Source organism: Oryzias melastigma, linkage group LG16, assembly GCF_002922805.2.
Source record: "Oryzias melastigma strain HK-1 linkage group LG16, ASM292280v2, whole genome shotgun sequence".
Taxonomy (NCBI): Eukaryota; Metazoa; Chordata; class Actinopteri; order Beloniformes; family Adrianichthyidae; genus Oryzias; species Oryzias melastigma.
In genome coordinates this window covers 9,625,953-9,653,306 of record NC_050527.1, presented here as the reverse complement: position 1 = coordinate 9,653,306, position 27,354 = coordinate 9,625,953, and the positions used below count along the sequence as shown (strand labels likewise).

Sequence of the window (27,354 nt, the reverse complement as noted above, 5' to 3'; positions counted from 1 at the left end):
GCTAATGCAGGCTGGGTTTGCAGCTCTGCCTCTGCGTTATTCCAATTTTGAGCTGCTCAATTCTTTTTGAACTTTATTTTACTTCGCTTTTAACACCTGGAGCCGAGGGAGATCCGGAAAAAAATGAGGTGAATTGGAGTTGAAAGGTATGCTTCAAGTTTTTGAACTTGAAGAAAGTTTTAATGAGTGTCCTTATGAGCGAAAAATCAACTAAAAAGGGAAAAAGATGCAACATATGTGGTCTACAATGAATGACATGAAGGAAGGGGAAAGTAAAAATGAAAAAAAAAATGTACGTAGAGAAAAAATCATATCGAAAACTTTCATTTTGAGTCCTTTAATTAGGTTAATGCAAGATGCTTGTTTTGGCTCAATTCTATTGATCGTCTACAATGTACCAATCAAATATGGTGCCAGTAGAGGAGATCCTGTGAAAGCATTAAGTTCTTTCCCCCTTTTTTTTTTTTGGTGACTGAGTGCCAGCTTTAGTTTTTATTCCTCATTAGTTCTCAGAAGCGGATTGACTGAAGAAACTGCTTCCTCTCGATCATAAATCAAGGCACACTCCAGTGGGCGCACACTCAGCAGCAAAACATGAACACACCAGGGGGCAAGTCTCAGGGCTTAGGTAATGGTTTAATCAGTCACTGACAGAAAGTACAGCGATATTGTGATTACTAATTTCCACATGACCACAGCACCAAAAGCCCAGTGAGGAAAGAGAGACTTGAAATTCAATTTTATGTTACAGTAAAGTTGGCAGATCCATCCGATTACTATGCTTTTATATTTTTTTTAAATACATCCCCCGTTCTTAATTCATTTTTTTTCATTTTCTCTGCAGTTGAGATGACAGTCTTAAGAGATGAAGGATAAAAAAAGGGGTGGTTTGGTAATTTACTGTCATCCACCTGGATTTCAGTTTTGCAGGGATGAGGAAAACAATGTCTGATTTGAAAACGTTAAGAGAGCAGCAGGGCATGTGTGTGTGTGTGTTAGAGAATGAGAGGTAGAGATAGAGAAGTTTGATGCTGTAACAGCTGCTAATTATTGCTGCTCTATATTTCAGAGAGTCTGTTTGATCTCCGGTCCTGGGGAGAAAGATACAGATCTCGCGTTTCTACCAAATTTAAACGCGCACACAAGCTAAAGGGTCACAAGCAGTATAGTCAGACTGCTGCTGTAATCATTGAGTCGCTGTTAGAGCTTTCTTATATTTCTGGAGCATGCATGTGTCTGTATTAATGTCAGACCCCTGCTGTAGCCCCCCTCCCTCGCTGCTTATTCTGGGTTGTGTCCAGTCGTATCACGGAGGGCAAATCAATCCAATTTCTCAAAGCACTCTGGGTAGTCTGACTCCATAGACCATCTGGATGCTGCTCTGTTCTCCTCTGTGTTCCGTTCCCTTAGAGCCCGCCGCTGCAGCTTTCAACTGTTTGGCAAGCAGCTTTATTACTAGCCTTGAATGCATAGCAACAGTTACCATCATCCATAACCCTGGCAAGACATGCGAGAAAGAAGCCATCCATTTTATTAATGATACAAATAGACTGTTTTCATTCTAACCACTTGTCTGTGTTTTTATTTCTTGAAACAACTTGAAAGAGGGTCAAAGTTATGAGAGTTTTGGACTCACATTTGGTAATGAAAGATCCAACATTGCATAAAAATAAGGAGACACATTTGTATGTATAAGGCAGAAAAAAATAAAACTTTATTCCCTTATTTTTTTATTTAAAGGTATCTTTTTGGGGTATTTTTTGTGCTTTTTAAAATATTAGGCACTTAACAAATGTTTGCAGTGAAAACCTTCACAGACTATTTTTTTAAGGAATTATACGCCTCATTTTTAAATGCATTATCCACAAATTCTCAAATGTTGCTGCAACACTTTGGATGATCAACAACACTCCAACAGACCATAAAAACACATTAAAGCTCATTTGTTCTCAGTTAATGAATTCAATGAATTGAACTGTGCCTCAGCAGTTGATTTGTTAAGGTTTAAAAAAAAACTTTTTACTGTAAAACTTGTGAAAAAATAGTTCATCACAAAAACCACAGGTTGTCCAAATCAATATACAAACAGTCGTGGTTAAATACACATTTTAATGTTTCCAGTCAGTTTTCCAACCACAGTCTTTACATGTACACTGACAGAGCAGTTCTTCTGTTTTGCTAAAGTCACTTGAAAAGAAGCTGCTGTTACTTTTGACGGGAAATTGTGTCTTTTCAGAAATATTCTTACTTTTTACAAACCTATGCAGTTAAGGTAAAAATGGCTTTTCCAGCCCCTTTGGCCTTTGGTACATTATTGATGTTTGCTAAAAGTCACACGCTAACTCAGCTGACCTGCAAGAAATGGAGATAAGGGGGTGAGTATTATTACTTTCTCTTGTTGCGCTGTCCCTGGCTTGAAGGGTTCTTCAAACAGCCGCCTGCCTGAATGTGGCTCTGAGAGAAAAAGACAGGATGACACCGCTCAGTCTGTCTTTGAATACCAGGTGCACCTTTCCTTTTATTTTTGGACTTAAATGGGGACTGATGGAAAACAGAGAGGATCAAAGTCTGTTTCCTTGCTTGTCATCTCCAGCGCTGCACAGCACGCGCTAAATGTTTTCATTTGAAAACAGTCAAAAAGCACTGACACAACCTCGTTTCAGATAAACCTGTCTCACGTCGAGCATTTCATCTCCTCGTGTCGTTGCCAGGAAAGATTAATTAGCGTGGCAGGCACTCTGAAAGAAATCATATCGCCTTCTGCTGAAACCTCCCTGGCCACGGTGCGTCCATGAAAGGCCGCGGGCTCAGCGGCTGAAGGCCGACGGGGAAGAGCGGGGTGAGCGCGGACGTGTGGAAAACTGGAGATTGGTGGAGGAACGGAAAGGGGTGATGTGAGAGCAGCAGGGAGGGAAACAGGGAGGAGATGGAGAGGGGAGGGAGGGAAAAGGGATTTGGGATGGAAGGAGGGCGAGGTGGCAGATGTGGATGGAAAGCAGGAGAGAGGGAAGCCGAGCTGGAGGTGGAGGAGGAGTGTGGGGGCATGGAGAGAGCTGCATGTTGGAAAACGACGTGATGCAGATTGGAGATTGGGGGAGACGGTGGTAGAGGGGGGAGGTTAGGGACTTCCAGAGCCATCGATTGTGTGATGTTCTCCAGTGGGCTCATGTGTGGGGCGGGGAGACTGTTACGGAGAGTGTGTTGTACTCTTTCCATTACTTCTAAATGCAGTAACTGATCTTGAGGCTTTGCAGGGTCGTGCAACCCTGCAGGATAGTAGTGGTCGTCCGGTGACACGCAGCAGGGCGTAGAGTCCATCTGCAGGTGTGCGTCTCCGTTCTCGTGTTTCGTTTCCAAGACTTTCTGCATGTGCTCTCTCGCCTGTTCCTGCAAAACGCGATATTTGTCCATCTCCGCAGCTGAAAAGCTGATTGGTTGAGCGGTCTCTCCACCTGCCCGTTTGTCACAGGTCCTAATCTGCTTCCGGGGATTTGGCACAGTGCTGGGATCTGGATCATCCGAGGCATGTGTTGGACGGTCAAAAGTTATGCCGAGATCTTCTTCCTGGCTCTCGCTTTTCTGCCTTTCGTGACTTTTCTCTAACAGTCCTTTGGTTCCCCTCGCTTTTCTCTGGATGGCGGGAAGTTTTCCGATAAGAGGGAAAACCAATATTCTCGTGGGCTTTTGTGCCAGAGTCTTAGTGGGACACAGGCCTGTCGGAGTTTTGTCTGAGCTGACAGGGGTGCTGAGCTCAGGGGAACGGTTTGGTTGTGAATTCCTTTCTTTGAGCTGTGAGGAGCTGCTTTCACAGTGTTTCATAGTCAGGTTGGAATCTTTTGGAGACGGTGCATGGATGGGGGACGGACACTGAGGGAGGGGATATGAGGAGGAGGAAGGGCTGCTGTGCTTGTTTTCTGCAGTGTGTGAGGACGTCCCGGCCGAGCTGATCCTCACCCCATCCTTGCTATCCACCGAAAACGTGCTGCTCCTGCTCCATTCGCTGCTCAGCTCAGATGTGTTGGTGCTGCTGCACGGGCTGCAGGAGCGTGGGCTTTGACTGATCCGAGTCCCGATCACACTCTGACGGCGACGTCTCTTTCTCCACCTTTCATGACCTGAAAGCGATTTTAAACTGGACTTTCTGGTGACTGTGCATCTCCACGTGCTGCATGGGCTTTCTCTGCTATCTGTGCTCCTCCTAGACCCTGACAGAGATCTATATGTGCCCCTGTCCTCCCAGTTGTCACTGCTGCCCCATGTCCATCTGTCCATGCTGCTCCTGTCCCAGTCTAAATCCTCTGTGCTGTAATGTCTGTACGTCCTGCCCCAGCTACTAGGACTAGGAGTAAACCTTTCCACATTATCCCACTCTATTGAACTGTTTTTTAGGCTCCAGGCAGTCCTTGACTTACCTTCGTCATCATCATCTTCACAGCCCCCCCTCATCCACTCCCACTGTCCTGTATCTGAAATCAGGTCTCTGTCTCTGTAGCCTGAATGTCCTGCTATTTCCCTCCCCCTGTCCTCCCAGACTTCACAGTTCCTCTTATTATGAATGAATGTCCTGTCCCCACGGAGAACTTTTCTCCTTTTTGGTGGGCTGCTACCACAGCTGTTGTCAGGGTAACAGCAGTCAATGAAACTCTTGGGGTTGCTATGGTGACCCCTTTCCCAAAACGGCTTTGAGTTACAACCCGGTGAAAAGGAGTGCGAGGAGAAGTGAGACCGCCAGGGAAAAGTCCCCCCATCTCCTTCTGTATTTCCCTCCCCCTTATTACCCCTGTTTGCCGCGTGTCTGCCGAGCTGAGAGTGGATGGCGAGGCGCTCTGCCTGCGCGCTGCCTCGCTGTGACTTGAATTCAGTGTTGTGGTTCCTATGAGGCCTCCGCTTCCTGACAGAGACAGATACTGGCTCAGCCTCACATCTCCCCGGGAGACAGTGGCTCCATGCTACAGCCACCCTCCTCATCCTCTTTTCTCTTTGCCTCCTTCTCTTTCCGGAGCTTCCCCCGGTTTCTTCTCTGCGCTGTAATCCAGCAGAAACTGCAGAGACAACACTTCTAACTTTGCACTTTACTGATTGCTGCTTCTTTGAAGCTTTTCTCCCCTCAGTCTGCTTTGTCTTGTGCTTCTTGGTGTGTTTTTTTCTCCTTTTGGGTGACGCTTTTGGGACGCACACGTATGGCGGAGTGTTGGCACACTTGCTCATCGTCTCACTCCCGCAATCACACCTGGATGGGCTGATGCATGTCCCCTGCGTGGCCAGCTGGGTGACAGATTCTAATTTACAGCTCAGGGCTGTGATGGCTCTCTTCCTGATCCCTTTTGCAGCCTTTAATCTGCCTCCCAGAGGATTTTTGGAGTTTGTATCAGAGATGTCAGTCTGAGTGGGGTCAAATGGTCGGGAAGCTGCCCTCTCACAGTTCTCCTCACTTGTTCTGCATCCTCTTTCATCAACACATCGTGGTCTTGTAACTGAGCATGAGAGGCATTTGTTTTTAAGGAGCAGATGTGCTTCTGCCCGCGCGTCCATGTTCTCTTCCTGATTATAAATCTTATTTTTGTCTTGTTCGTGTGCGCCCTGCTCATGTCTTGCCTCAGTTTGCAAATGGGAATGAGCATGTGGCGCAGGAGCAGCTGGCAGACAGGGATTTGATTCATCTGAAAAAGCACCCAATTGATTTTGTTGTGACTCTTGTAGGTCCTCTGTGAGTTTTTCAGGTGGATGCAGGTTCATGCAGAGCGGGTTGCAGCTGTAGGAGACGTGCGGCTGAGATTTGGTGAATTTAAGCAAACTGACAGGCCATCTCAGATGAGTTGAATCATCTCTCCCCAGAACAGACACAAACGAACTCGCCTCCTTTTCTGCTCCTTGCCTCCTCTCTGTTTCTTCGTGGTTTATGTCCATGCGGCCCAACGCCGTGTCCCACAAAGTCACTTCTGTCTGTAAATGTGTGACTGTTGAGTCATGGATCTGATTGTCAGTTGCTGCTCTAGAAAAAGGGAAATCTTCTTCCTCTTTGTCTGCCTTTTCCATCAGGTCCCTCACCCCCCCCTCTGGGACAGGCTGAATGTCACGAAGCGAGATGCTGTTAGACTCTTCCTTCTTTGCACTCACACTGCGTTTCCTTTCATCAGCCTCCCCAATTTCCCTGTCGATATCTTCCATTATCTCTTTTATTCTTTCTTTTATTTGCTCTCGCTTCTCCCTCTCCTCCTCCTCCAGGTCTGAGAAGACAGAGGCAGAAGGCTCCAGCCGGGGCCCTCTGCGTGAGAAGCAGAAGGATACTCCAAGCCTGCCTCCCACTTTCCCCTGCACAGGGAGAGGCAGCTTGGGACACAAGCTGTGGCAAGACTGGCTCTGCGCTGCAGGGGGGCTTGTATCAGCAGTGGAAGTGATCAGCGGGGGCTCGGCTGCAGTGATGGGTTTTTGTGGAAGAGGTCGGCATGAAACTTCTGACTGAATGCTTTGAGTCCTGTGTTGAGAAGCAAAGGTTTGTTGTGTGAAGCTGAAGTTTTCAGCTTTGTCCTCAGGGCCGTGGTCCTCTTGCTGACTGAGAGCTCTGATGCTATGTCTCAGCTCACACGCCTTCCTTGGGATTCTGCAATAAATAAATAAATAAATAACATAAGACAAGGCTTCACATTTGCATAACAGCTTTGTCTTGACTTGCTGTAATTTTTTTTAAACTCTTCCTTGCTTGTCTTGTAACTGAAAGTCCTATTTTTGCTGACTTTTAGTGGTTTAATGTGAAATCCAAGGAGCCATGAAATTACCCAGTGTTATAATCACTGCTTCTAGAGTCAAACAGGCTTGAGATGCATGTCTGAGAGGGCAGTGAAGAGGAACCTAAACAGCCTGACACTAAGTTATTTTAAATTAATTTAAAGTCTGGACAGTTTAGTCCTGTTTGTGACCCAGAACAGGATTAAACCGTTAAAGACCTACACCAATGAAAATTGTCTTTTTAGAATTTTTAGAATAATAGTATAATTATAAAAATAATCTGCATACCTGTTCTGTTTTTTAAAACATTTGATGCGTGAATTATATTAGTGATTTTTCAGATGAAAAACAATCTGCATTTATTTTATTGAAGTTTGCTGAATCTTGATCATAGATCTGCAAATGCTGTGATAAAGTCTAAATATAGTGTTATGTCTACTTACATAGTCACGTAGGATTTTTAATGGGCTGTAGCTACATTAGCAAGGTAAAAATGTCTGATCAGAAGTTATTGAACTACATTCTTAAAAAAAAATCAAACAAATAAATTAAAAAACAGATCAGGGGTCACCAACATCTACATTATTGTTCTATTATTTCTGTTTTTCTTGTGTGTGTTTGTGATGTTTAAAAGTCACTTCACTCTGAAATGGTATTTTAGGATTAAGTCATTGTTTTCCTGCACTTTTGCCATTGATGTTTTATGCATTGTTAGGTAAAGGTCACACAAGCATCGTGGCTTTGGAGCAGTCTGTGATATGATGTAACAAATAGAATCAACATTTCCTTCTATTGGTTTCCTCACCGCCTGCCTTGCTTCTTTGACTGAAGGTTTCAAGATATTTAGGTAAAAGCTGTTGTGTGTTCCAAGGTCTGAGTAGCATTTATTCAATGATTTCTAACAATATATTAAGATTTTATATTTTGTAAACACTTAGACTTTTGTATAAAGTACTAATTGTCCTTTTTAATGATTATTTTGAAGGGTGCAAACGCCTTTTTGCAAGGTAAAGTGTTGCTTTGGGTGTGTATTAATCATGAGTAGCCCCTAAACTCACTGGTGAGTTTGTCAATCACATTCACTATTTACAATGATGCATGAAACTGACCCCCATTTGCATTGTTTTCATTCAAAATTTAACAAAAGTTTTTTTTTCACATTGTTTTAAATGAGTTTTTTCTTTCTTTGTGGATTTATAGTTTTTTATTTTGTCTCTACATGTTTGATATTTGTTTATAAACTCAATTTTTGTGATTTTTTCAGCAAAAATGACAACTTTATCATTCAGAATTGAGTTTATTGAACCGTTTTAAAGTTCAATGTGAAATGATTTATTTAAAAAAAACAATAAGATGGGGCTGTACTAAAACGATGGAAATCAAGCACTGCCACAAAAAAAAAAACAGTTTTAAAGATAAATTAAATGAGCAATTAGTAAAACAATCAAAAAATGCTCTAAAACCACAAAGGGTTAATGTGCACAGAGTGTTCTTTGAAATGGCGAAGAGAAAGGAACAAAGAAGGGAAAAAAACAAAATGCTTTTATTAATGCTATTCACGTTTTGTAACCTGATTATGAGAGTACACATTTAATTGCAACGCAAATAGGAGCAATCAAAAGTATTGCATGATGTAAGGCTTTTTAAAATGTGTTTTGATTGCCTAAGAAGCAAAAACTAATGAGCCAAATTTTGTTTAGCAGCTTTTGTTCTCTTGTTTCATCGATCTAACCTGTTTCTAATTCAAATGTAACTATATTTATATAGCACTTCTCTTCTTAAGAGCACCTCAACATGCTTTAAACAATAAAATAAATGACAACATATTAGTAAATAATCAAAATGTTGGCTGTATTTTACCTGTACTCTGTGTAAAATCCCCTGCTCTCAGTGTGTCAGCCAGAATGTGTCTTTATCCTCTATTTACTTCACCTGTGACCTATCTAGGCCATCAGAGTGCTCTCACATCTGTGCTTGCATCCATCAAATCTAAGAAATGTTGACTGAATGTGACGCACTCTAACCCCCCCTGGACTCCTGCCACTGGTTTCATTGCACCGGCACACACGGCTGCAGACACACACTCCTCCCACTCACCTCTGGGTTTCTTGCTGCAGTTGTGCGAGCTGGTGCAGACGCCTGAGAGCCTTCTCCTCTTTGCGCTGGTCCTTCCAAGATTTTGAGGCCACGTTGCGAACAAACTCTCTGTGCTGGAGCTCTTTCAGTCTCTGCAGGAAGTTGACATTTGAGCAAGGGAGGTGTTAGGAACGGAGGGGCGATATAGGATGAGGATGACAGGGGGTAGGTAGGTGGGTGGGTGGGTAGGGGGGGGCAAGTGTGAAACAAAGAGGAGAGGATAAGTAAGAGATTAATTTCAAGAAGCTCTCTGCAAGCAGCTGTCTTTCAAAGCATCAGCGAGGAGTGTTTGCAGATGTGTTTCAAAGCTCGTGTTGAATTTACTTCATTCAGGCTGAAATGAAGGGCCCCCTCCTTCTGCACACAGCATGACACCAAACAAAACCAAGCTAAAAAGAAAAGCGGTTGACTCACATGGCATGAGTGATTTAATGACGGCGACGCTGTTCCCCAACTGTTGTAGTGACATTTTCATCTTTAAAAGTTTTCTTTCAGCACAGTTGTGCAACTCTGACTTAGAAAAGAAACAACCAGCTCTTCAGCTGTTGACACAGTGTCAATCATATAAACTGTTCTTCACTCATTTATTCCTGTTTCTGAATTAGAAAAAAAACCTTTTCACGTTTTAATTAGCTGTGCTTTGGACGTTTAAAACGGTTCAATTCAAAACCTAAAAGATTTAAGTGAGAAAACTATATTAAAGACCCAGTCTGATAAAAAATGTGTTTGTTTTTTACCATGATCTTGTGGCATTTTTCTGATGATGGAGCACATATATTAAGAAAATGTGTCCTAAAATTGCATTTCTCTATTCAAATTGTTGTGAATCAGGAGCAGACTAATGATATAGTTTGAAAAAAGCCTATTTGTTACATAGAAAATAACCTGGGCGGGCTACAAGCTCCTTGCTCAGCTCCATTCTGATGCATTCACTTGTAGATGACTAGATCCACGTATGTCTTTGGCATCTGGCTCAAAACTGTACAGCTGGATAGCTCCAAGATTACTCGCCATTTTTGTTTGCACCAGTAATTTTAAGTTTGGAGGGGCTGTATGGCTACGGTCACAAATATAATATTGGGGAGGGATTGGCAAGATCTTTAAGAAGTCACGCCAGTTTTTGAAAAAGTGAAAAAAACACACACAAAAACGCAAAACACAGAATATTAAATGACTGAACAAAAAGTCACAAAAAGGAGCAACTATTTTGACTTTTTTCCCATACAGTTTGAACAGAGTGCAAAATTGCCACAAACATTTTCTGAAACAAAAAACATTCATGAACATTAATAGACTTTTTTTTGAAAATGTTTATTATCTGAGTTTTTATAATCCTTTCTTCACGTACTAACAAAAAAGTTGGCTTTAAATTACAAGAAATTGCATACGAGCCTGAATAGTTCTTAGTTTTTCAAAGACTGACTAATAAGTGTAGATGCCTTTATTTGGAAAATGTTGAAGATTTTGTAGATGTGCACACAAATGAGTGTATTTATACCAGTGTTCGCGTCTGTAGCCGTGGGTATACTTGCGCTGGCTGGAAAACAATGATTCATGCCTCTCTCTTTGGTCTCCCCATCCTTTATCCTGCTTGGCAGGTGTTTTCAAACGTGTGTTGTCGGTGTGCATCCTTTTGTTTATGCCTGTGCAAGTCTGAAGCCTAAGGAGGGAATCTGGATTTTTGGGAAGGAGGTATTAAGCACCTCTGTTTTTCTTCGTCTTGCTTTCAGAGTGAAGTTAAACTGCAAGAGACACTTTATTACCCACCTGACAATATGTATCCCAAACATGCACCATCATATCATTAAAAATATATTAGCATTATGTATGAATATCAGATCATCCCCTCAGACCTCAGATGTGATCATTTTCTCAGTTTTTTACACACTCAGATTTAAAGGAGGTTAATCTCAGTAAAGTCTCACAGAAGCTGCTGTCTTTTTAAATAACTATAAATCTTAAAATCTACTCTCAGGTCATTCAGAGGAATATTAGTTACACACCATTGAGTTTATGTGTTGAAACAAACACTGTCAAAGCTTTTTAATGTGTGTGTGCATAAATAGAAGTAGTTTGATGGCTAACAAAGTCAAACACAGAAATAATGGATCTAAGCAGATGAAGAACTGGAAAGAAAAATCTCCTGCTACTTCCTCTGTTGCTGTTTGTGGCTGGACTGAGAGAAAGTCTGGTTTGTCCAAATGGAATGTTCCAGCTTTAAAGAAGCTTCCTACTGCACGCAAACCTGCTGGTTTATTTAGAGCCAGACAAAATGCTCAACACTGAATCCCTTTTTGCTGAAAACACCAGTTGGATATTTTTTCTCCTTTTTTTCCCCTCTCTCTCCACTCAAAAGCAGATTATGTTATCTTCAGACATATCGCCATACCCACAAACAGAAGAAAGCCATGACATGCCCTTCCTCTCACAAATCAGTGTGGCACTGAGCTGTGCAGCTCAAGACTTTGGTCAAAGCTTCAATCAATATTCTTTTAGATGTGTTAAGAAGTGCTCAGGCTGAGGCAACTATGGATGAATCAGACTTAATTCAAATCCACCAGGGCCTTACCATGAGGGCTTATATGTACTTAAGCAGCATATGAGGGGACATGCTAATAGGCTGATAGCTCTTTTATTTTAAAAAGATGTGATTGTGTTGAAATGAGCGATGTGTGCGATTAGCATTAAGGGCTGATGAAGCCCCGACTTTAGACATGTTCATCCCTGAATCAATGACAGGGAAAGGAGACAGAGCAAACGCAATCAGCTCCAGCTCTCCAAAGCCAATACTCCTGCAGGGAGGCTGTCTTCTGCACGGATTTCCTCTGTTGTCTGCTCTGCACATGCATTCCTGCATTTGTGTGTGTTCCCATAGTGCCAGTGGCTACTGTCAGCTCAGTGCCTCATGCAGCTCGTTTCATGTGCCTGCCGCTGGCTAAAACAAAGCATTAACATAGGTATGCAGTTGCTTCAATTTATTTTTAAAGAACAATGACAGAGGAGGAACGGTCTCATTCAATGTTTATTTCTTGATGCACAGTGTGGGCGTTCAGAAGTGGGAAGCGACTTGGCTTAGTTGAGAGATTGCCTGTTTTTGAAGACAAGTGTGTGTACATGGGTGAGTGCAAAGTCTTTCTGTCTGTGCATGTGAGTATATGTCTTGGCATGACAACAGAAAACTGTTGGAGAATGAGCTTTCAGCAGAACCTTTAGCTTGTTAGTCCAGAGTGCAAGCTGTGTATGAAAGCGGATGTGAAGGCAGGGGGAAAACCTGCTGTCGGGGCATTTCCTAATGGTCCAGTTGTCTTATCTTGTCCAAACTGGCTAAACAGAATTATGCTGGAACTATGACTAACAGCTTTGTTGTTTATTTCATGCACATTTTAAAGAAATCTTGGTAATGAGATTGTTTGCAAAGGCATATCTTTGGACCAGATGCATAACATGAGCTGGTAAATTCGGACAGAAAAAGGGTGAATAAACATGGCGCTTTGGAATTTAGTAATATGAAGTACCATTTACATAATTATACTTGCAACATTTGTCGTTGTTGCTTCATCCTTTATGTAACTCTGCTCCTCATAGAAGACATATTCAGAGAAAATGTTGATTTGCTTGGGAAGTCTGACCGCACAACTCTTTATTTCTGTTTGCAGGATAACATAAAAACTGTGACGCTGATTTTCTGGACAGATAGTGGAAAGGTGGAGCATTGCCAAGGGAAGAATTCATTCAGATTTGATGTCTGAACCAAAGGCATGCCTGATTTCCACTTTGTGAGGTACCAGGGCACCTTGAATCAAGCCCACACTGAGGAAGAAGCAAAAAAAAAAAAAAAAAAAGTTCTAATTTTTTTTTTTTATCAAGGCTGACATAAAATATCTTGCAAAGGCAAACTCTGAACAGTTAAATGAATAAAATCACCACTAAATTAACCATTTCATGTTTGTTTTCATTTTTTGCATTTTTAAGTTATATAGGTGATGTAAAAAAAAGTTTGCACTGAATTTCAATGCGGTATTCAACACTGCAGCATCCTTATTGTTTTTTTCTTTTTTTTTTTTTTGCAAGACTCTGTACACATTCTGACAGGTCAGGAATGCATGGAGCCTCGCACAGCAGCGATGCTGGGCTTCCTATGGAGTGCAGAATGTGGTTTTGCATCACACTTGTTTTGAAACAGACATGCACTTCCCTAAGATTTTCCCTTGAAGAGACCAGATGCTGCCTTGGAATTTAGTCTTATTGTTTTTAGCCAAATTTCTTATGAAATCATTTTGAATTGCCTCTGTTATTGGAATAACTAAGAAAAATAATACATTTTGGACCCAGGATTGTGTTTTTGGTTGAGAACTCGGTGCTAAAATGATCCAAAATAACCATAAAGTTTCTATCTAAAGTTCATACAGCATTTTTTTTTCTTTTTACAAAGTTTAAATAGCCTGCAATGTCAAGCTCAATAGAGATTTTTAAAGTAATGTGTCACATTAGCTATTCATGACACTTTCTGACATGGTGCTTTCTGACTGACTGCAGATCAATTAGTGTCCAGCTTAGTCTTGCATATGTGACCTTTACTTAGTGGATTTATCCTAATCATTTAACACAAATGGGAGTGAGTAAAATGCAAATCTCTTCCAGTGTTATGATGAAGAATATTTTTTTACCCTTTTTTATTGACTCAAATTTGTTAATAAACTGTTCAAATATTGAAAATGTAGTATTTTTAAAAAATAATGTCATTATAATTGTATTTATATTTAGACAATTGTTTAAAAGTTCGTTTTTATTCTTACTTTATTTTTGTGACCTGCATGGTTCACCATAATATTAATAAAAATGCATACCAGGACAACGATTTGAAAAGTTTTATTTTTTTTTTAAGAGTATATATATGCAATGCTGCTTTTAAATAAAGGGTTTAACATGAGCGTATATGCTTAGAGGACATGATGTTTCCATCACATTCCTACTGCCTGGAAACTCAACCAACTGAGTTGATTGGCATGGCAACACAGGTTTCCATCTGCACTTAAAATGCAATAGCTTCACCCAAATTCTACAAGGGGAGATCAAAAAGAAGGAGAAAAAAAGCTTGCATATGTGTCGGGTTGTGGCAGCTCGTGTGTGTGCTTGCATCAGGTGCATTTGCAGTACCTGCTTGTGTGCGTGGTCATAGGAGTTGATGTGGTTGTCAAACTCCTGGTGTCTCAGGTACTGCTTGTCACACAGCTCACAGTAGAAAAGCGACTTCAGATCCTCTGCGGAGCAACCCAAAGCTCTCTCTGTGCATTCCTGGAGGAAGAGAGGGACGGAGAGAACGAACAGAGGGATTAGAGGCGAGGAATGAGAAAGAAGGTCAAGGTAAAGGCATCGACGACAGTTTAAAGGGAGTTAGACGAGAAGAGATAGAAAATGAGAAGTGGGGGGTGAGGGCTTTGAGAGAGCGGCAAACTGTGAGCCATTTGAAGCAAATCTGCATCCCGGAGACATCAGCAATAACAGCTTCTGAGTGCGCTCGGTGTAAAACAGTTAAATGACATCCCCTTTAAAAAGTACAGAGCCTTTACTGCGGCTGGAAGCCGAACGAAGCCACTGAATCCCTGTCTTCATGGCAGCTTGAACCTGGGGACACATTTAATACAGCCACTATAAACCTGTGTATGAACTGTTATTGCAAATAAGGTGTGTCTGAGTGACGATAAAATGGGGAAGGCCTGATAGAAATGCACATCTTACACTTTTGTAGCCCTGTGAAATTGTGCATGCGAGGAAGAACGTTCAAACACACATAATGACACTCGCGTCGCACACATGCATGCACGAGCGGCACACGGACCTGAGGGGATAAATAGCCTGTCCACATACTCACATAAACCAGAAGACCTGGTTATTTTTTGGGGGGTCCACATGCACGCACAAAGCTATACACAATAGATGTGTTCATTTGACTGTGTATGCATTTGTGTGTTTTGTGTTGAAGTGTGTGTGCATTCATGCCATGCTCTGCTTCAGAATGTAATTTCCCTCAGGCTAGGGGCTGCCAATAAACACTATTGAATTCTGTTCTGCACTGACATGATGGGAATTTAATTTGAGGTTGTCACTTCTCTCGTTCTCCTCATCTTCCCTTCCTTCTGTCCACATCTTTCTCTTTCCTCCATCTCTTTTACTTTTTCTTCTTCTTCTTCTGCTGCCCCAACTTTTTCAATGCTCCCCTTTCCTCTCATTCTTTTGCTCTTTTACTCCATCTCCTATTTTCTATTTGTGTTCGCTCTCTCTCTCTTTTTTTTTTTTCCGCTGTGCTTCTCTGCTGTTTGGTGAAGCTGGGGTCATGCAGTGATAGAGTCTGCTGCCCCCACTTTGCTTCAGTAATATCCCTGCACACAGGAGCATAAGTGAGAGGGGAAATAGAGGTGCCGCAAGAAAGCAGGGAAGAGACGATATAACTGTTACCTTTTGAACAAAAAGACTGACCCAAACACACCTCAGAGCTTATACTGCAATAGTAATAATCATTATCAGCGCTATATCCAGGCGTCTTCTTTAGAAGTCTCTTCAGCTCCTCTTGCAGGTTGAGTAAATGGCATGAGCACACAATGAGTGAAAGCGACGGAAGATTGAAGGAAAGGCTGACGGGACTCTGCTATGCTTAAATCAACTGAGAGAGAACTGATATGTATTGATCCTGTGATTCTCCCAGTGTGCATGTGTGTGCCATGGCATCGATCAGTCTTGCAGGCTTAAGTCGCTTCCAGGAAATGATTCAATCACCCTGAGCGGAGTTCCACTGAGGGAACCAGATTGAGATAATGACCGCTGCATATTTGTCCAAATGGCACAAGAACTTTGGAGGAAAATGGTGGATATTTTGTGTCTGCTCATGACTTTTTTAACTTTATCCCTCCACACATTTTTGTAATCTGTCATCTTAATTACTACAACAATGATACATGGAGAGTGTGAGTGCAAGAAGCGAGGTGTGAATGCATATAAGCCTCGAAAAAAGTATGAATGTTTGTGTGCGCTCTCAAGGAGTCATTTGTTTGTGTCACAGGCTTTCTGCACAGCTATTTTTCTGTTGTACTTGGAAATCAAACATGACAACCTTCATTTGCTTTGAACACACACACACGATGTGATTTCTACCCGCTACCCTCAAGACCAACATGCATAAACCCTCGAACAGAAATACATCTTCTCTTCATGCGCAATCACATACAGTCTGTCAACCTGATTTGCCGGAGCCAAATTAATCCAGACCTCATTTCACCCCGCTAGGATAAATGTGTCTGCGGAATAAGCACAGTTCAGATAATTGCCGACCTGAATGGACAGTGATTGCTGCATGATTCCATGGAAGTGCTTCATTGCTTTCCACGTTTATTCTCTTTGTTTATCTAGAGCTTACAAAGAAAAATGCCATTTTCAATTATGAATGTGCCACCAACCCTTTGCAAAGTGTCCAACACATGCATGTAGCCTAATAGTTTTGGCTTCTTTGGGAAAATCGGCTTGTCTTCATGTTTTACTGATGCAGTTTGACACAATAATTTGTGTCATATTTGATACACACATTTCTAAAAGAGCCCATTTCATTAGCATGATTCAAACTTTCCTTAAAAACCTTAACTTTGCACACCTTTTATTCCCTTTGGTGCATTATCATCCCACTCAAAATCCATGAAACCTTCAAAACAACAAAATTAGCAAAGCTTTTCTCGCCAAAATAATTTTTGCAACACATTTATGGTGAGTATAACTCATCAAGTGTTATACATTTTTTCAAATGACTACTTGCTGTTTTGAGAAAATGCTGAATTTAATAATAATTTGTAATTTTTAAAACGGTCACATGAGGCTAAAAATGTGTGGAAAAATAATAAAGTTGGTAAATAATAGGGCTGGGAATCACTGGCTACCTCGATGCAATATCTGATACATGTCTCAGGATATCGATGATATCGCAATACTGTGATAAATGGTAAAAAATCAACTCCAATAACTCATATTATATAGAAGAATACATTTTTTGGGAAATATATCATCATTTATTTTTTAGCTTGAACTCAAGCATAACAAACAACTTGTGTCTTATTTGTGCAACAAATAATACACACTTTTGTGCAACATCACTGAAATCAGTAAAACTATGTCTTTGACAAGCATTGACACCAATTGAATTTGAATTATCTGTCAAATTCAGTGTTGACAATAGTAAACATGAAAAGCAGTGCCACTACTTAATGCAAAATTGTTGTAAACAACAAAAGAAAAAAATAAATAATTTAAGTAGCTGCTCGTGACAGCCAGTCTAGGAACGTGCGCCCCCTATGTACCTCCAAAGGAACGTCTCACCAAAGGATGACAAATACAATGTTTTTCAGCCTCTTCGAACTTGGTGAGAACTCATCGAGAATCAATTACAGGACTACATATCACGATACTGAAGACTTATGTCAGTATTTTTGCATCATAAGCTAACATTGTATTGAGCAAAATCACCCAACAGATCATAATTGATAATATCTATATTTCATGACAAAAAAGGAAAAAAATGAATTTTTTGTGGATTTCATCAAATCAATGAAGAGCCATAATTCCAAATAAAAAAGGACAATATCTCTTTGATATAGTGGGCTTACATGGTTAAGAAAAGTGTTGTAAACTAATGATACACAATAAAATAATTAGAATAAAAGACAAAAACTGAGGGAAATTTAGGATTTCTTTAGGAAAATTCTGTCCACGCCAATCCTCCTGTCTTTCTTTGTTCCTCTAAAAAAACAATATATTAGCTCAACTTTTGTAATACGCATAAACCTGAAGTCACTAGACAATAGAATCAGTTTGGAAAACTAACTAGACTTCTAAAATGATTTGTTTTCATTTTCTTTGTACCTCACAGGAGATCAGAATGATTTTTTTTTTTTAATATAAGTCTGTAGATCAGAAAATCGGGTGCCAGAAGTACTTGTCCTGTTTCTCTGAAAATCTCATAATCTTTCAGATGATTTGTAAACAGTAATTCAGAAAATCCTTAGAGAGACGTCAACTGTGAAGCACTACTGTACACTAAACCTCACAAGAAACGCGGCGGAGTAATCCCCACCCTTTTCCTCCAATAGATGCTTAGAGTGTGATAAGGATACATAATAGGATGTATTCATCCTGGAAAAGGAGCCTTCAGGGAAACCTCCGGTCAAAACGGAAGTTTTCAATGAAGGATTTCATCTCATAGATCCTGCCAGTCAGAGCCAGAAGCTTTGGCTTGAGGAAGTGGGTTCCTCACTAAACTTTATTAAAGGGATATGATCACTTTATATTAGTGTTAAAGCACAGCTCATCCATTTTTTAATTCATCCCGACTGTCCTGTGGGCAAGTGCCCAAAAGAATTTTGTTTGAGTAATTTTTTTTTTCTGTATAAAGTGTTGGAGAATCCGCTTAAATTTGAAATAAACCTCAGGCCTGGTCAAATTGTAATAATTTTCTCCAGAATGACACCTCTTACACCATTATTCACCTTCATGTCTTCTATTAGTTCAAAGTCAAACCCCCTTTTATGTGCAAAATTACAGTGTAATGAGAGAGGTGATCTTTTTTTTTAATCACAACTTAAATGTGACTCACTGCAGGTCCTCAAGACTGTCAGTGTAGCAGTCATTTTTTTTCAATAATAAAAAGCACATTACCCTAAATGACCATATGATGAAGGTTCATGCATTAGGCTCTTACACATTCAAACATGCCCCTTTTTTCAGACTATAGTCACTTTTTGTTTTTTTACTACAGAGTTCAACCAACATATTGTTTGGAATATTTTTTAAGACCTACACACTGATTGTATGTCAAATGCAGCAAAATGTTATTTTTGTTTGAAAATTTGTTGGTAATTATAAAGTAATAACTGCTAAAAAAAAAAAAAAAGCTTTCTCACACCGAGTATAAAAGATTAACATTTGCTTAAAGCAAACAGAAATCAAAATATTTACAGGAGTTAGTATATGAAAAGGCTTTTGTTGCTTTACATACTGAATTTCCACATACTGCCATATGTGGGCTGATCATTAGAACTCCATAATTAGCTTTTGTTTAGTTCTGCTGAATAGGGAGAAATAGAAAAAAGACCCTATAGTGAGAGAAATTCAATTATGCTGGCGAAAAATCAAATAAACTTGGATTTATAATCTATGTTGGAGCCTGTGATGCACTCAGACATTCGGTCAGATGATTGCATGTTATAAAACAGGATTTAGGACAAAATGGTAAAAGGTTCAAAAGTTATTTTTGTTCTCTTAAAAATGAATAAAACACAAAAGCTTTCTAACAAATAAAAGCTGGCTCTTTTTTAACCTTCTTCGCAAACATTTTCCAAGGACCTGAGCTGAATTTCCCACAAAGAACCTCTTTAAAAGACATGAAACGGCTCTTCGTATTTCAGTCCAACAAAGTGGTAGCATGTAGTGAGGATAAAGCAGTGATTATAGAGGAGAACAGCAGCTGTTCTACAAACAGCAGAGAAAAGTACAAATTCAGTATCTTAAAGCATTTGTTTGGTCCTTTGGACTAAATTATGTTTAATTTGCAAATGTCCCGTGTTCCTTTTTGACTTTGTAGAGTTTTTGTTTGGTGTTAATTTATGTTAAGTACCAATGACAGTACAAGGAGAACACAAACATCTCCGAAGCCAACTTAATTCTTTAAAAATATAAGATTGGATCTAAAAAAAGGATGACTTGATAACTGGTAGCAGTTCCCTCCAGGTGTTTTTCCACAGTCACTCAAGACTGCAGCTTTTAAAGCCCTTCAGTAAAAAACATCCTTGATCTTTCTGTTTGACAATTACAGGATGATTTCTAATTTTCTCTTTATTGGTGAGATTATTTTTAAAAAAAAGCTGTTTCAATTCAGCTGCATAATTTTCTTACACGTGCAGACTCTTAGATACATTTCACCCAGGCTTTAGACAAAACTGCAGCACTGAGACTGTACTTGCTAAAGTGCTAAATGACATCCACGTCAACCCTGACTCAGGAAAACACTGACTCATCTGTTTTGGTGCTTCTTGATCTGAGTACAGCTTTTGACTCCATAGATGATGAGATCCTTCTTTACAGGCTGCAAAAAATGGACAGGACAATCATCAGCAGTTGGGCCAGATCGTAACCTAAACACAGGAGTTATCAATGAATATTAAATCTACAAGTATCCATGTGGAGTTCCCCAGGGTTCAAGTCTTGGACTTCTGCTGTTCAGCCCTGTTCATGCTCATTTTTGATCAAGTAATAATGTTTCATACCACAGTTCTGCAGATGACTCTCAGCTTCAGAATGTTGCTGCCAGACTTTTAACGAGAACATCACATCAGATAAATATATAAATAATTTTAGAGTTTATAATTAACTTAAAGGTGTGGGATCAAAATACCTGATCTATTGGTAAGGCACAAACCAACCAGAGCTTTGAAATCTGATGAAAGCTGATAAACCTCCAGTCAAAGCCAAACAGGGAGAAACCACCTTTCTAATGAACTCAGATATTCTCCACCTGATTTTGTCTTTAAGTTCAAACTTAAAATAGTGTGCTTTTCTGCTTCCTTTGGTGAAAATTATTTTAATAGATTAATTGTATTAGTTTAGTTCATCTTAGCAATCAGTTATTGTTAATATATTATGACTGATTTTATGTTTTTAGACATAGCCTGACAACTGTAATGTGACATTGGGCTGTGAAAATTAAACTTAATTGAGTTAATTACTAGACTTTCATTATTTTTATTTAACTCAAAATACTGTTAAGTATTTTTTTCTTATTTTCAATCTAATCTTGCCAAACTCTAGTTTCTTTGTAAAGCTCCTCAAATTATCTGTTTGTTCTTAAAGCACTGTTAAAAATAAAACTGACTTTCCGTGCCTTAAATTGCACCTTTTGTATGTTTATGCACTCAATGACATCAGTAAACCCTCATATTGTGCTGTGAGTTTCATTAAGTTCTTGCTGGGGATTTGAATGTGTATCTATTTCTATCTTAAAACAGTTTTCATGAGTGTCTTAAATCCATCTTCAACCCAAACAGCTCTAAACATAATTTCTGTGAGCCAGAATGTTTTACAAAATGCAATTTTTTAAGGTGTTTATGATTTTGTAATGGAATTGTGAAGAAATAATTACAAACAAGACTATCAAAATTATTGCTACAAGTTAATAACCCTCTTCAGAAAATGTTTCAGCTTCACAGCTGGTGTGAAACAGTTTGTCTAACATTTGTTCCAGACTGTCGAAGGACTTTCAAACCCTGGTCCTCATTCACTTCTGCTCTGCATAGTATACTTTTTTTTATCTTTGTCAAACACATGATTTAAATGACTGACTCATTTAAAAAAAGCTGATGTGAAGTATGTGATTTTTCGGAAAAATATAGGACTGGGAAACACTGCTCTATTTTAAATTAAAATTCCTAGAATGTATTGATAATCGAAACCTGTCAATCATAACAAAAGGTGGAATCAAACTTTGTATCTGAATTATTTCCTACAGAATAGTACTAAAAAAAAAGGAAAAGCCAGAATTAAAGAAGTCCCTCTGTAAACCAGGATTACCACTTTTCTTAATTTTATTTTTTAAAACTTCATTTTAGATTTTGCAGATCAAATTTCGTTCTTTGGTTTCCATTTTTAAGTGCCACAGCTCCCTTTTCCCCCAGAGCCTGTCTGATCATTTCCAGGTTCCCTCTTTCATCTGCTTCAGTGTCTCCAGCTCTTTGCTGACACTGGATGACAGAACCAAACTGCTGAACACGTTAGACTGATGCAATTTTTTATAATGAAAAACAAATTCAAAGACCAAAACGTGGACAAACGTTTTAAGAAGGTATTGCAGCTTTCTGACTACTACTTTAAAATGTGTGCAATTTGATATGGTGTGATTATTTAGACCAGCTTCAGTGTGATTGTTTGATTAAACCAAACTTGAATTTAATTGAAAACAAGTTAGATAAACTGGTTTTGATTTTTAATTCCTTTTCTTAGTTCAGAGGTAAAACTGAAAGTCATGGCAGTTTCAATCATTGCATGAAGCAATTGTTCCTTCAAACAAACAAAAAAAAAAGAATAAAAATAAAACATGAGGATAAAGAATTGGTGTAAAATTTAAAAAAAATGTAGAAGACGCAACTGGCAACTGGAATTAAAAACCTCAATAAAGACACAGAAAAAAAAACTATGAAGCTAGTAAAAAAAAGGCAACAACAAGAAGACCTGACAAAACTGGACTGAAAACCAGACCATCACATTTGGAAAATTATCAAATGAAACCAGGTGAGAAAACACAAAATAGAACATGGACGCAAAAATAACAACAAAATCAGAGAGCGCAATTCACATAATGACAGCCATTAAAATGAATTTTAAAATAAATAAGTCTGTAAACGACTTGACAATTTCAGTCCAAGAGGAACATTTTCTGATAAAATGTTCAAACATTTCTGCGAGAGATGTTTGGGCCGAGACTCTACATCTTCATAGGAATACTTTAGTGCATTAATTTAATATCTAAAACATAGAACCTAACCCTTTAGTATCTCTTTAACATATCATTTTTCAGGAATTTAGCAGGAAAAGCTGCTTTTCTTCTCCAGAATCTGCTGGAATTACATTAATTAATGGTTGAAAAATTACCCTAAATTAAATAATATCACCACCAGAGGTCCATCGTTAAAGGGTTAAATGACAATGTTCACTTTTATGTCGGCCGTAAAAAGAAGAAAAAAAAAGAAAAAAGAAATTATCTATTACTTTATGTCCCAAAATCTAATATTTTGAACACAGAGGAAATCAACCTTCAGTTTCTCTTCTCTCCCATGCCTGTGACCTTTCATCATTCCTGGGATTAGTTTTAAATCGAAGTCAATATCCTGAGAAGGACCTATCCAGGATCTACTCTGTTTTCTAATGAAGACAGGCTCCTTTCTGGATTTCACAAAGCCTGAAAGGGACTGCTCCCCTTTTGCTTCCCTGACCCTGTCTTTTCCCCTTTAAATATTTAACTCATAAATGACTTTTCTTCAACCCTTGCTGCACACAGGCAGAGTATTTAAGCTCTAAGACACATCTGATAGATTCACTAAGCTCAGAATTGTAAAAACCTTGGAGTCACCAATCAACATCACAATTGTTTTTTGTTTCCTCCTCATAGTTAATTGGCAAGTTTTACAAAACCTTGATAAAAATGCATTAGATAATGAAATACAAGTACAAGCGCAGTAGATTACTCCAGCTCTCTTTATCTATTTAAAGAACTTCACATTTCTGCCTAAAAAAAAAAAAAAAACAGAAAAAAAAGATGATCGTAAAAATGAATGAATTTAAAAATATTCGAGAAGGTTAAATCAGATTTTTGTTGTATGAAAATGAAAAGCTGTTAGACCCACAATAGTTCAAACTCTTTGGAAAATTAATCAACTCCCAGATGCCTAATGCTTTATCTTACAGTCAGTGAACCCAGTTCATTTTGCATTCTTTATGAAATATGTTAACTTGGACATTCTGGGATGGTACTGATCAGACATGATAATTGCTAACAGCATTGCAAAACAAGTTTTAATTGCAATCTTAGTTCAGTAAGAAATTCAAAATACAGCAGAACTCGCAAGAAAATAGGACAGAACAACATTCTGCATGCATAATAAATGGAGAGAGTGGGTAGGAGTAACAGCACTGATGGTTACAGATTCTCTCTGTTCAAATGTAAGGCAACTAAGTTACACTGAAATGCCCTTTTACTGCAGTCACTACAAAAGACGCTACTAAAGACATAAAGGGAAATTCCTACTGTGACATAACAAGAGTGACAGCAGCTGGAAATACAAATAAAAACTAAAAAAAAAAAAAAACAGAAGGAACTTTTAAAAGTGATTCTAAGAAACTCTGTTTGAAACTTGCTCGTTTTATTGCTTGTGCTTTGACCTGTTTATTTTTTAGTGATATTGGTAATTTAGCCATTCCATCAGTAAGTGTTTAAAGTGTGTTTGTACCCCCCTGTGGAAATAATTACAGGCAAAATTCAATATTCTGTTTTTGTAACGTGAACAAAAAATATACTTTTAAAAATGTTTAAATCAAGACTGAAATAAATGGGTGGATAAACAAATAAATTAAAATAAAAATACTTACACACCTACAGAGCCCCTACAGAAACACTCAAAAAAATTGAAGTTAAAAAATACAGTTAGTATCTTGTGAGTACCAATATCCTGTTAAAAATATGGGAGCAACAGGAAAATGTAACTTTTGCCCGCTTGTCATGCTGAAAATTTTAAAAATCTACAAACTTTAAAACCAATGTTTCCTCAAAAGTAGTTTCCCAATGATGCTGGAGGCAATAGATTGAAATCTCAATTTGTAGCAGCTACTTAACAGGGTTTTCTTGGAAAATTCAAGAAGATGACCTCTACTCAAGGTCAAAGGTCAACAGAACTTTGTTGTGGTTCTAGAATTAAACTGGCAGTGTGCGGGTGAAATTCAATGAAGAACAAAAGTGTATTTTTACCATATAATGGGAAAATGAGAAAGCTGCCAAGTTTCAAACACTATCCCAAAATTCAAATTCACTGGGTACTTAGTACTCAAATTTTGGTGAGTTTTTGACTATATGAAGGGGTGACATTTTTGTTCAAACGAGAAGAAGAAAGAATAACTGCAAAATAGGCAAACATATCAGCAAAAACATTAAATCATTTGACAAAGAACTGTTAAAAGTTATTGAACTGTGGCAGAAATAATACAAAAACAAGTCAGAATTGCTTCATAACGATATTTAAAACTGATAAATGTTTTTAAATGATATATTTTCAAGTAATAAATCAAACCGTTGCCAGCAACATGATGGAATTTATTTCACATTAATGTTTATACAAAAATCATAGGGTGTTGTTTGTTTAAACAATAACCTGTTAAAGATCACATAATTATTTTTAATTTTGTTCTGGTACATTAAACTTCACAACTAACAGAGTGCTTTCTTCCTGTCTCGCATGATTAAAGTAGGCGAGTGCCTCAGTGAAGAAAAAGATGCACCTAACAAATATGAATTCAAAGAACTTCTAATTGACACTTTTCCAAGTGAAAACAATTCAGTTAACGATCCAGAACTGTTTATCAAGTCTAATTTAGTCTTAAATTACCTTCATCTATAATCATCACTCTCACTTGGGTAAGAATACAAGCAACTTAAATTGAAAAGATAAACAAACTTGCAAGTAAACGTGTTTTTTTCCTCCTGTCATAAAAATCATTCCTGTTTGTTTCCGTCAGACAGTCATGCGGAGAGACTCCCACAGCTCAGAAGTCCAGCAGAGCAGTAAAGTTTCTTGCCATTCTTATGAAGCCTGTGACAGCTGACCTGCGGGCTCAATTGCTCGTTACAGTAATGACCTGTAGATCTCAGTGGCAGTCAAACTAGTGCACAAGCACACACACAGAGGCACAAGACAGCCAAGTGAGATAACAGAGTGTTAATGAGCTGATATTTGCAGCCCTGACGCATCTCCCTCGACTGCCTTAAATGCACCTTCATGGTCTGTACCCACCTATTTGTTACTTTAATGACGGGGTATGTAGCGGTACTTGAGATGAAGTCTTCTGTTTTCATAATGTTATGTGTTTGCTTGTGTGCTATTGTTTACACCAAATCATTACACCAGTGGAAAAAAGGAGTGCAGTAATCGTGCCCAAGATGGCAGATCTGTCGACCCGTTGGGTTCATTATTTTAGCCAACAAGATGAATGAATATTCATTAGTACACTGCAACCATCTACTCAAACAGAGGAAGAGAGGAGAAGGCAGCTTAAAATGTTTTAGACAATGAGATCATAGCAAACACTAAAAGGAAAACATGTGCCTAAAAGAATAACTTCAACATCAATCATCATGATGTAACACCTAATGCAATAACAATGCAGTAAAATATCCTTTTGAAGGGTAGAGTTGGGCTATAAATGTGAAACACAATCTGCTATTTCATGTAGACTATCATTTCTTATGGACTTTTGCTTATCTACCATATTTTCTGGAGTATAAGTCACAGTTTTTTCCATTGTTTAGCCAGGGGTGCGACTTATACTCAAGAGCGACTTATTTGTGTGTTTTTTTTGTTTTTTTTTTGTTTTTTTTTTACACAAATAGGCTCATACATTTGTTATTTTCCCACCAACAACGGTTACCCTTTTCTGCTAATAACCACTAGAGGGTGCTGTATGTGTGTGTATCTGTATTTGCAACTGACAGTTCCAGAAGAAGAAGAAATGTTCAAAACAAACATGGAGGAGAATCTGATTTTTTTCCTCTTAAACTTTGATATTTTTCTAATTTGCAACAAAACATTATTATTCTTGTTTTTATTTTTTGCGCCTTCTGACAAACGCAAACAGAAAGTTCTCAAACTGTGTTACAGAGAAGTCATCTAGACAAGTAACGATCTCCACAAGGAAAAAAAGACTGAAAGATCTCATGACCCAGACATGATTACCAATGATTTTGTAGAGCTTTTTAAAATAAATTAACCTCTCGATTTCATCTGTTTCTTCTGCGCATTATAAACAGGATAAACAGTCCAAGTAGCGAAGAGGCGAAAAACTTGACGGTAACTTCTCCCACTGAAGGTTGTGAAAACATTTTTGGACAAGCACTGAGCATCCAATTTGTCCTCCGTCAAAAGAGGCAGTGGACACAATTTTTAATGCGTAAAAGAGGCACTAGATGTGAGTTTAATCATGTTTTCTTCTTCTTGATCAGACATTTTTTGCTCTTGCGACTTATGCGGGGTGACTTATACTCTGGAAAATACTGTATATTGACACAAAAGAATGGGCGTTTTTGTTAAACGACTGGACTTTGACTTTAAAAACAAAAGTAAATGGAGCCAACTGACCAAATATCCACCATGTCAGCCTCTTTTTCTTAAAATGCGCTAACGTCTGGTTTTATTATAGCCTGTGCATTGATGTCATTGATGTCTTTTTGTCTAACAGGTAACCTCTGAATACTCAGTTTTACAACGCCCTTAATAGGTGTGTTTCAACAACCATATTTTTTTTTAATCTTTGGGGTTTTCTTCAGAAAACATAGGACTGACTACAAAAAATAAAGCTGACCACAAAACTAAAAACTTCTTTCCTCAATATGGGCCAACTGAAGACCACACCTGGCATCCATTTCCTACCCTGTCAGTTGCAATTATGTATGATTTCATAAATTGGAAAGACTGAGCTCTGATCATTTTCATCAAGAAGAAAGTCAAGAATTGATTAAACTGTGTTCAATTTTGTCAGAAGGAAAACCAAAGACTGAAAATCCTGCCGTTGTGGAACAAATCCATCTGTTCTAGAACAACAATGTACAAAAAAACACATCTAAAGAAAGAGATTTTTATTAGGCAATTTCCTCAAAACAATTAGGATACAATTCAGTTTTACAAGTTCACTGTAAACCTCAGA

The 27,354-nt window shown here is 38.7% G+C and overlaps 1 protein-coding gene across 2 annotated transcripts in view; it reads right to left on the bottom strand.

The window, feature by feature from the left end:
• Nucleotides 1–455: 455 nt before the first annotated feature.
• The window catches only part of LOC112144021 (G patch domain-containing protein 8), a 49,974-nt gene continuing 23,075 nt past the window's right edge, over nt 456–27,354 (bottom strand). For both annotated transcript variants that reach the window (XM_024268322.2, XM_036215933.1), the window contains exons 3-5: nt 14,020–14,157; nt 8,824–8,954; nt 456–6,601 (exon numbers count right to left, since the gene is read on the bottom strand). In XM_024268322.2, coding sequence (XP_024124090.1) covers nt 2,749–6,601; nt 8,824–8,954; nt 14,020–14,157 — 4,122 coding nt within the window. In that variant the 3' untranslated portion in view covers nt 456–2,748. The remainder of the gene's footprint in view (nt 6,602–8,823; nt 8,955–14,019; nt 14,158–27,354) is intronic.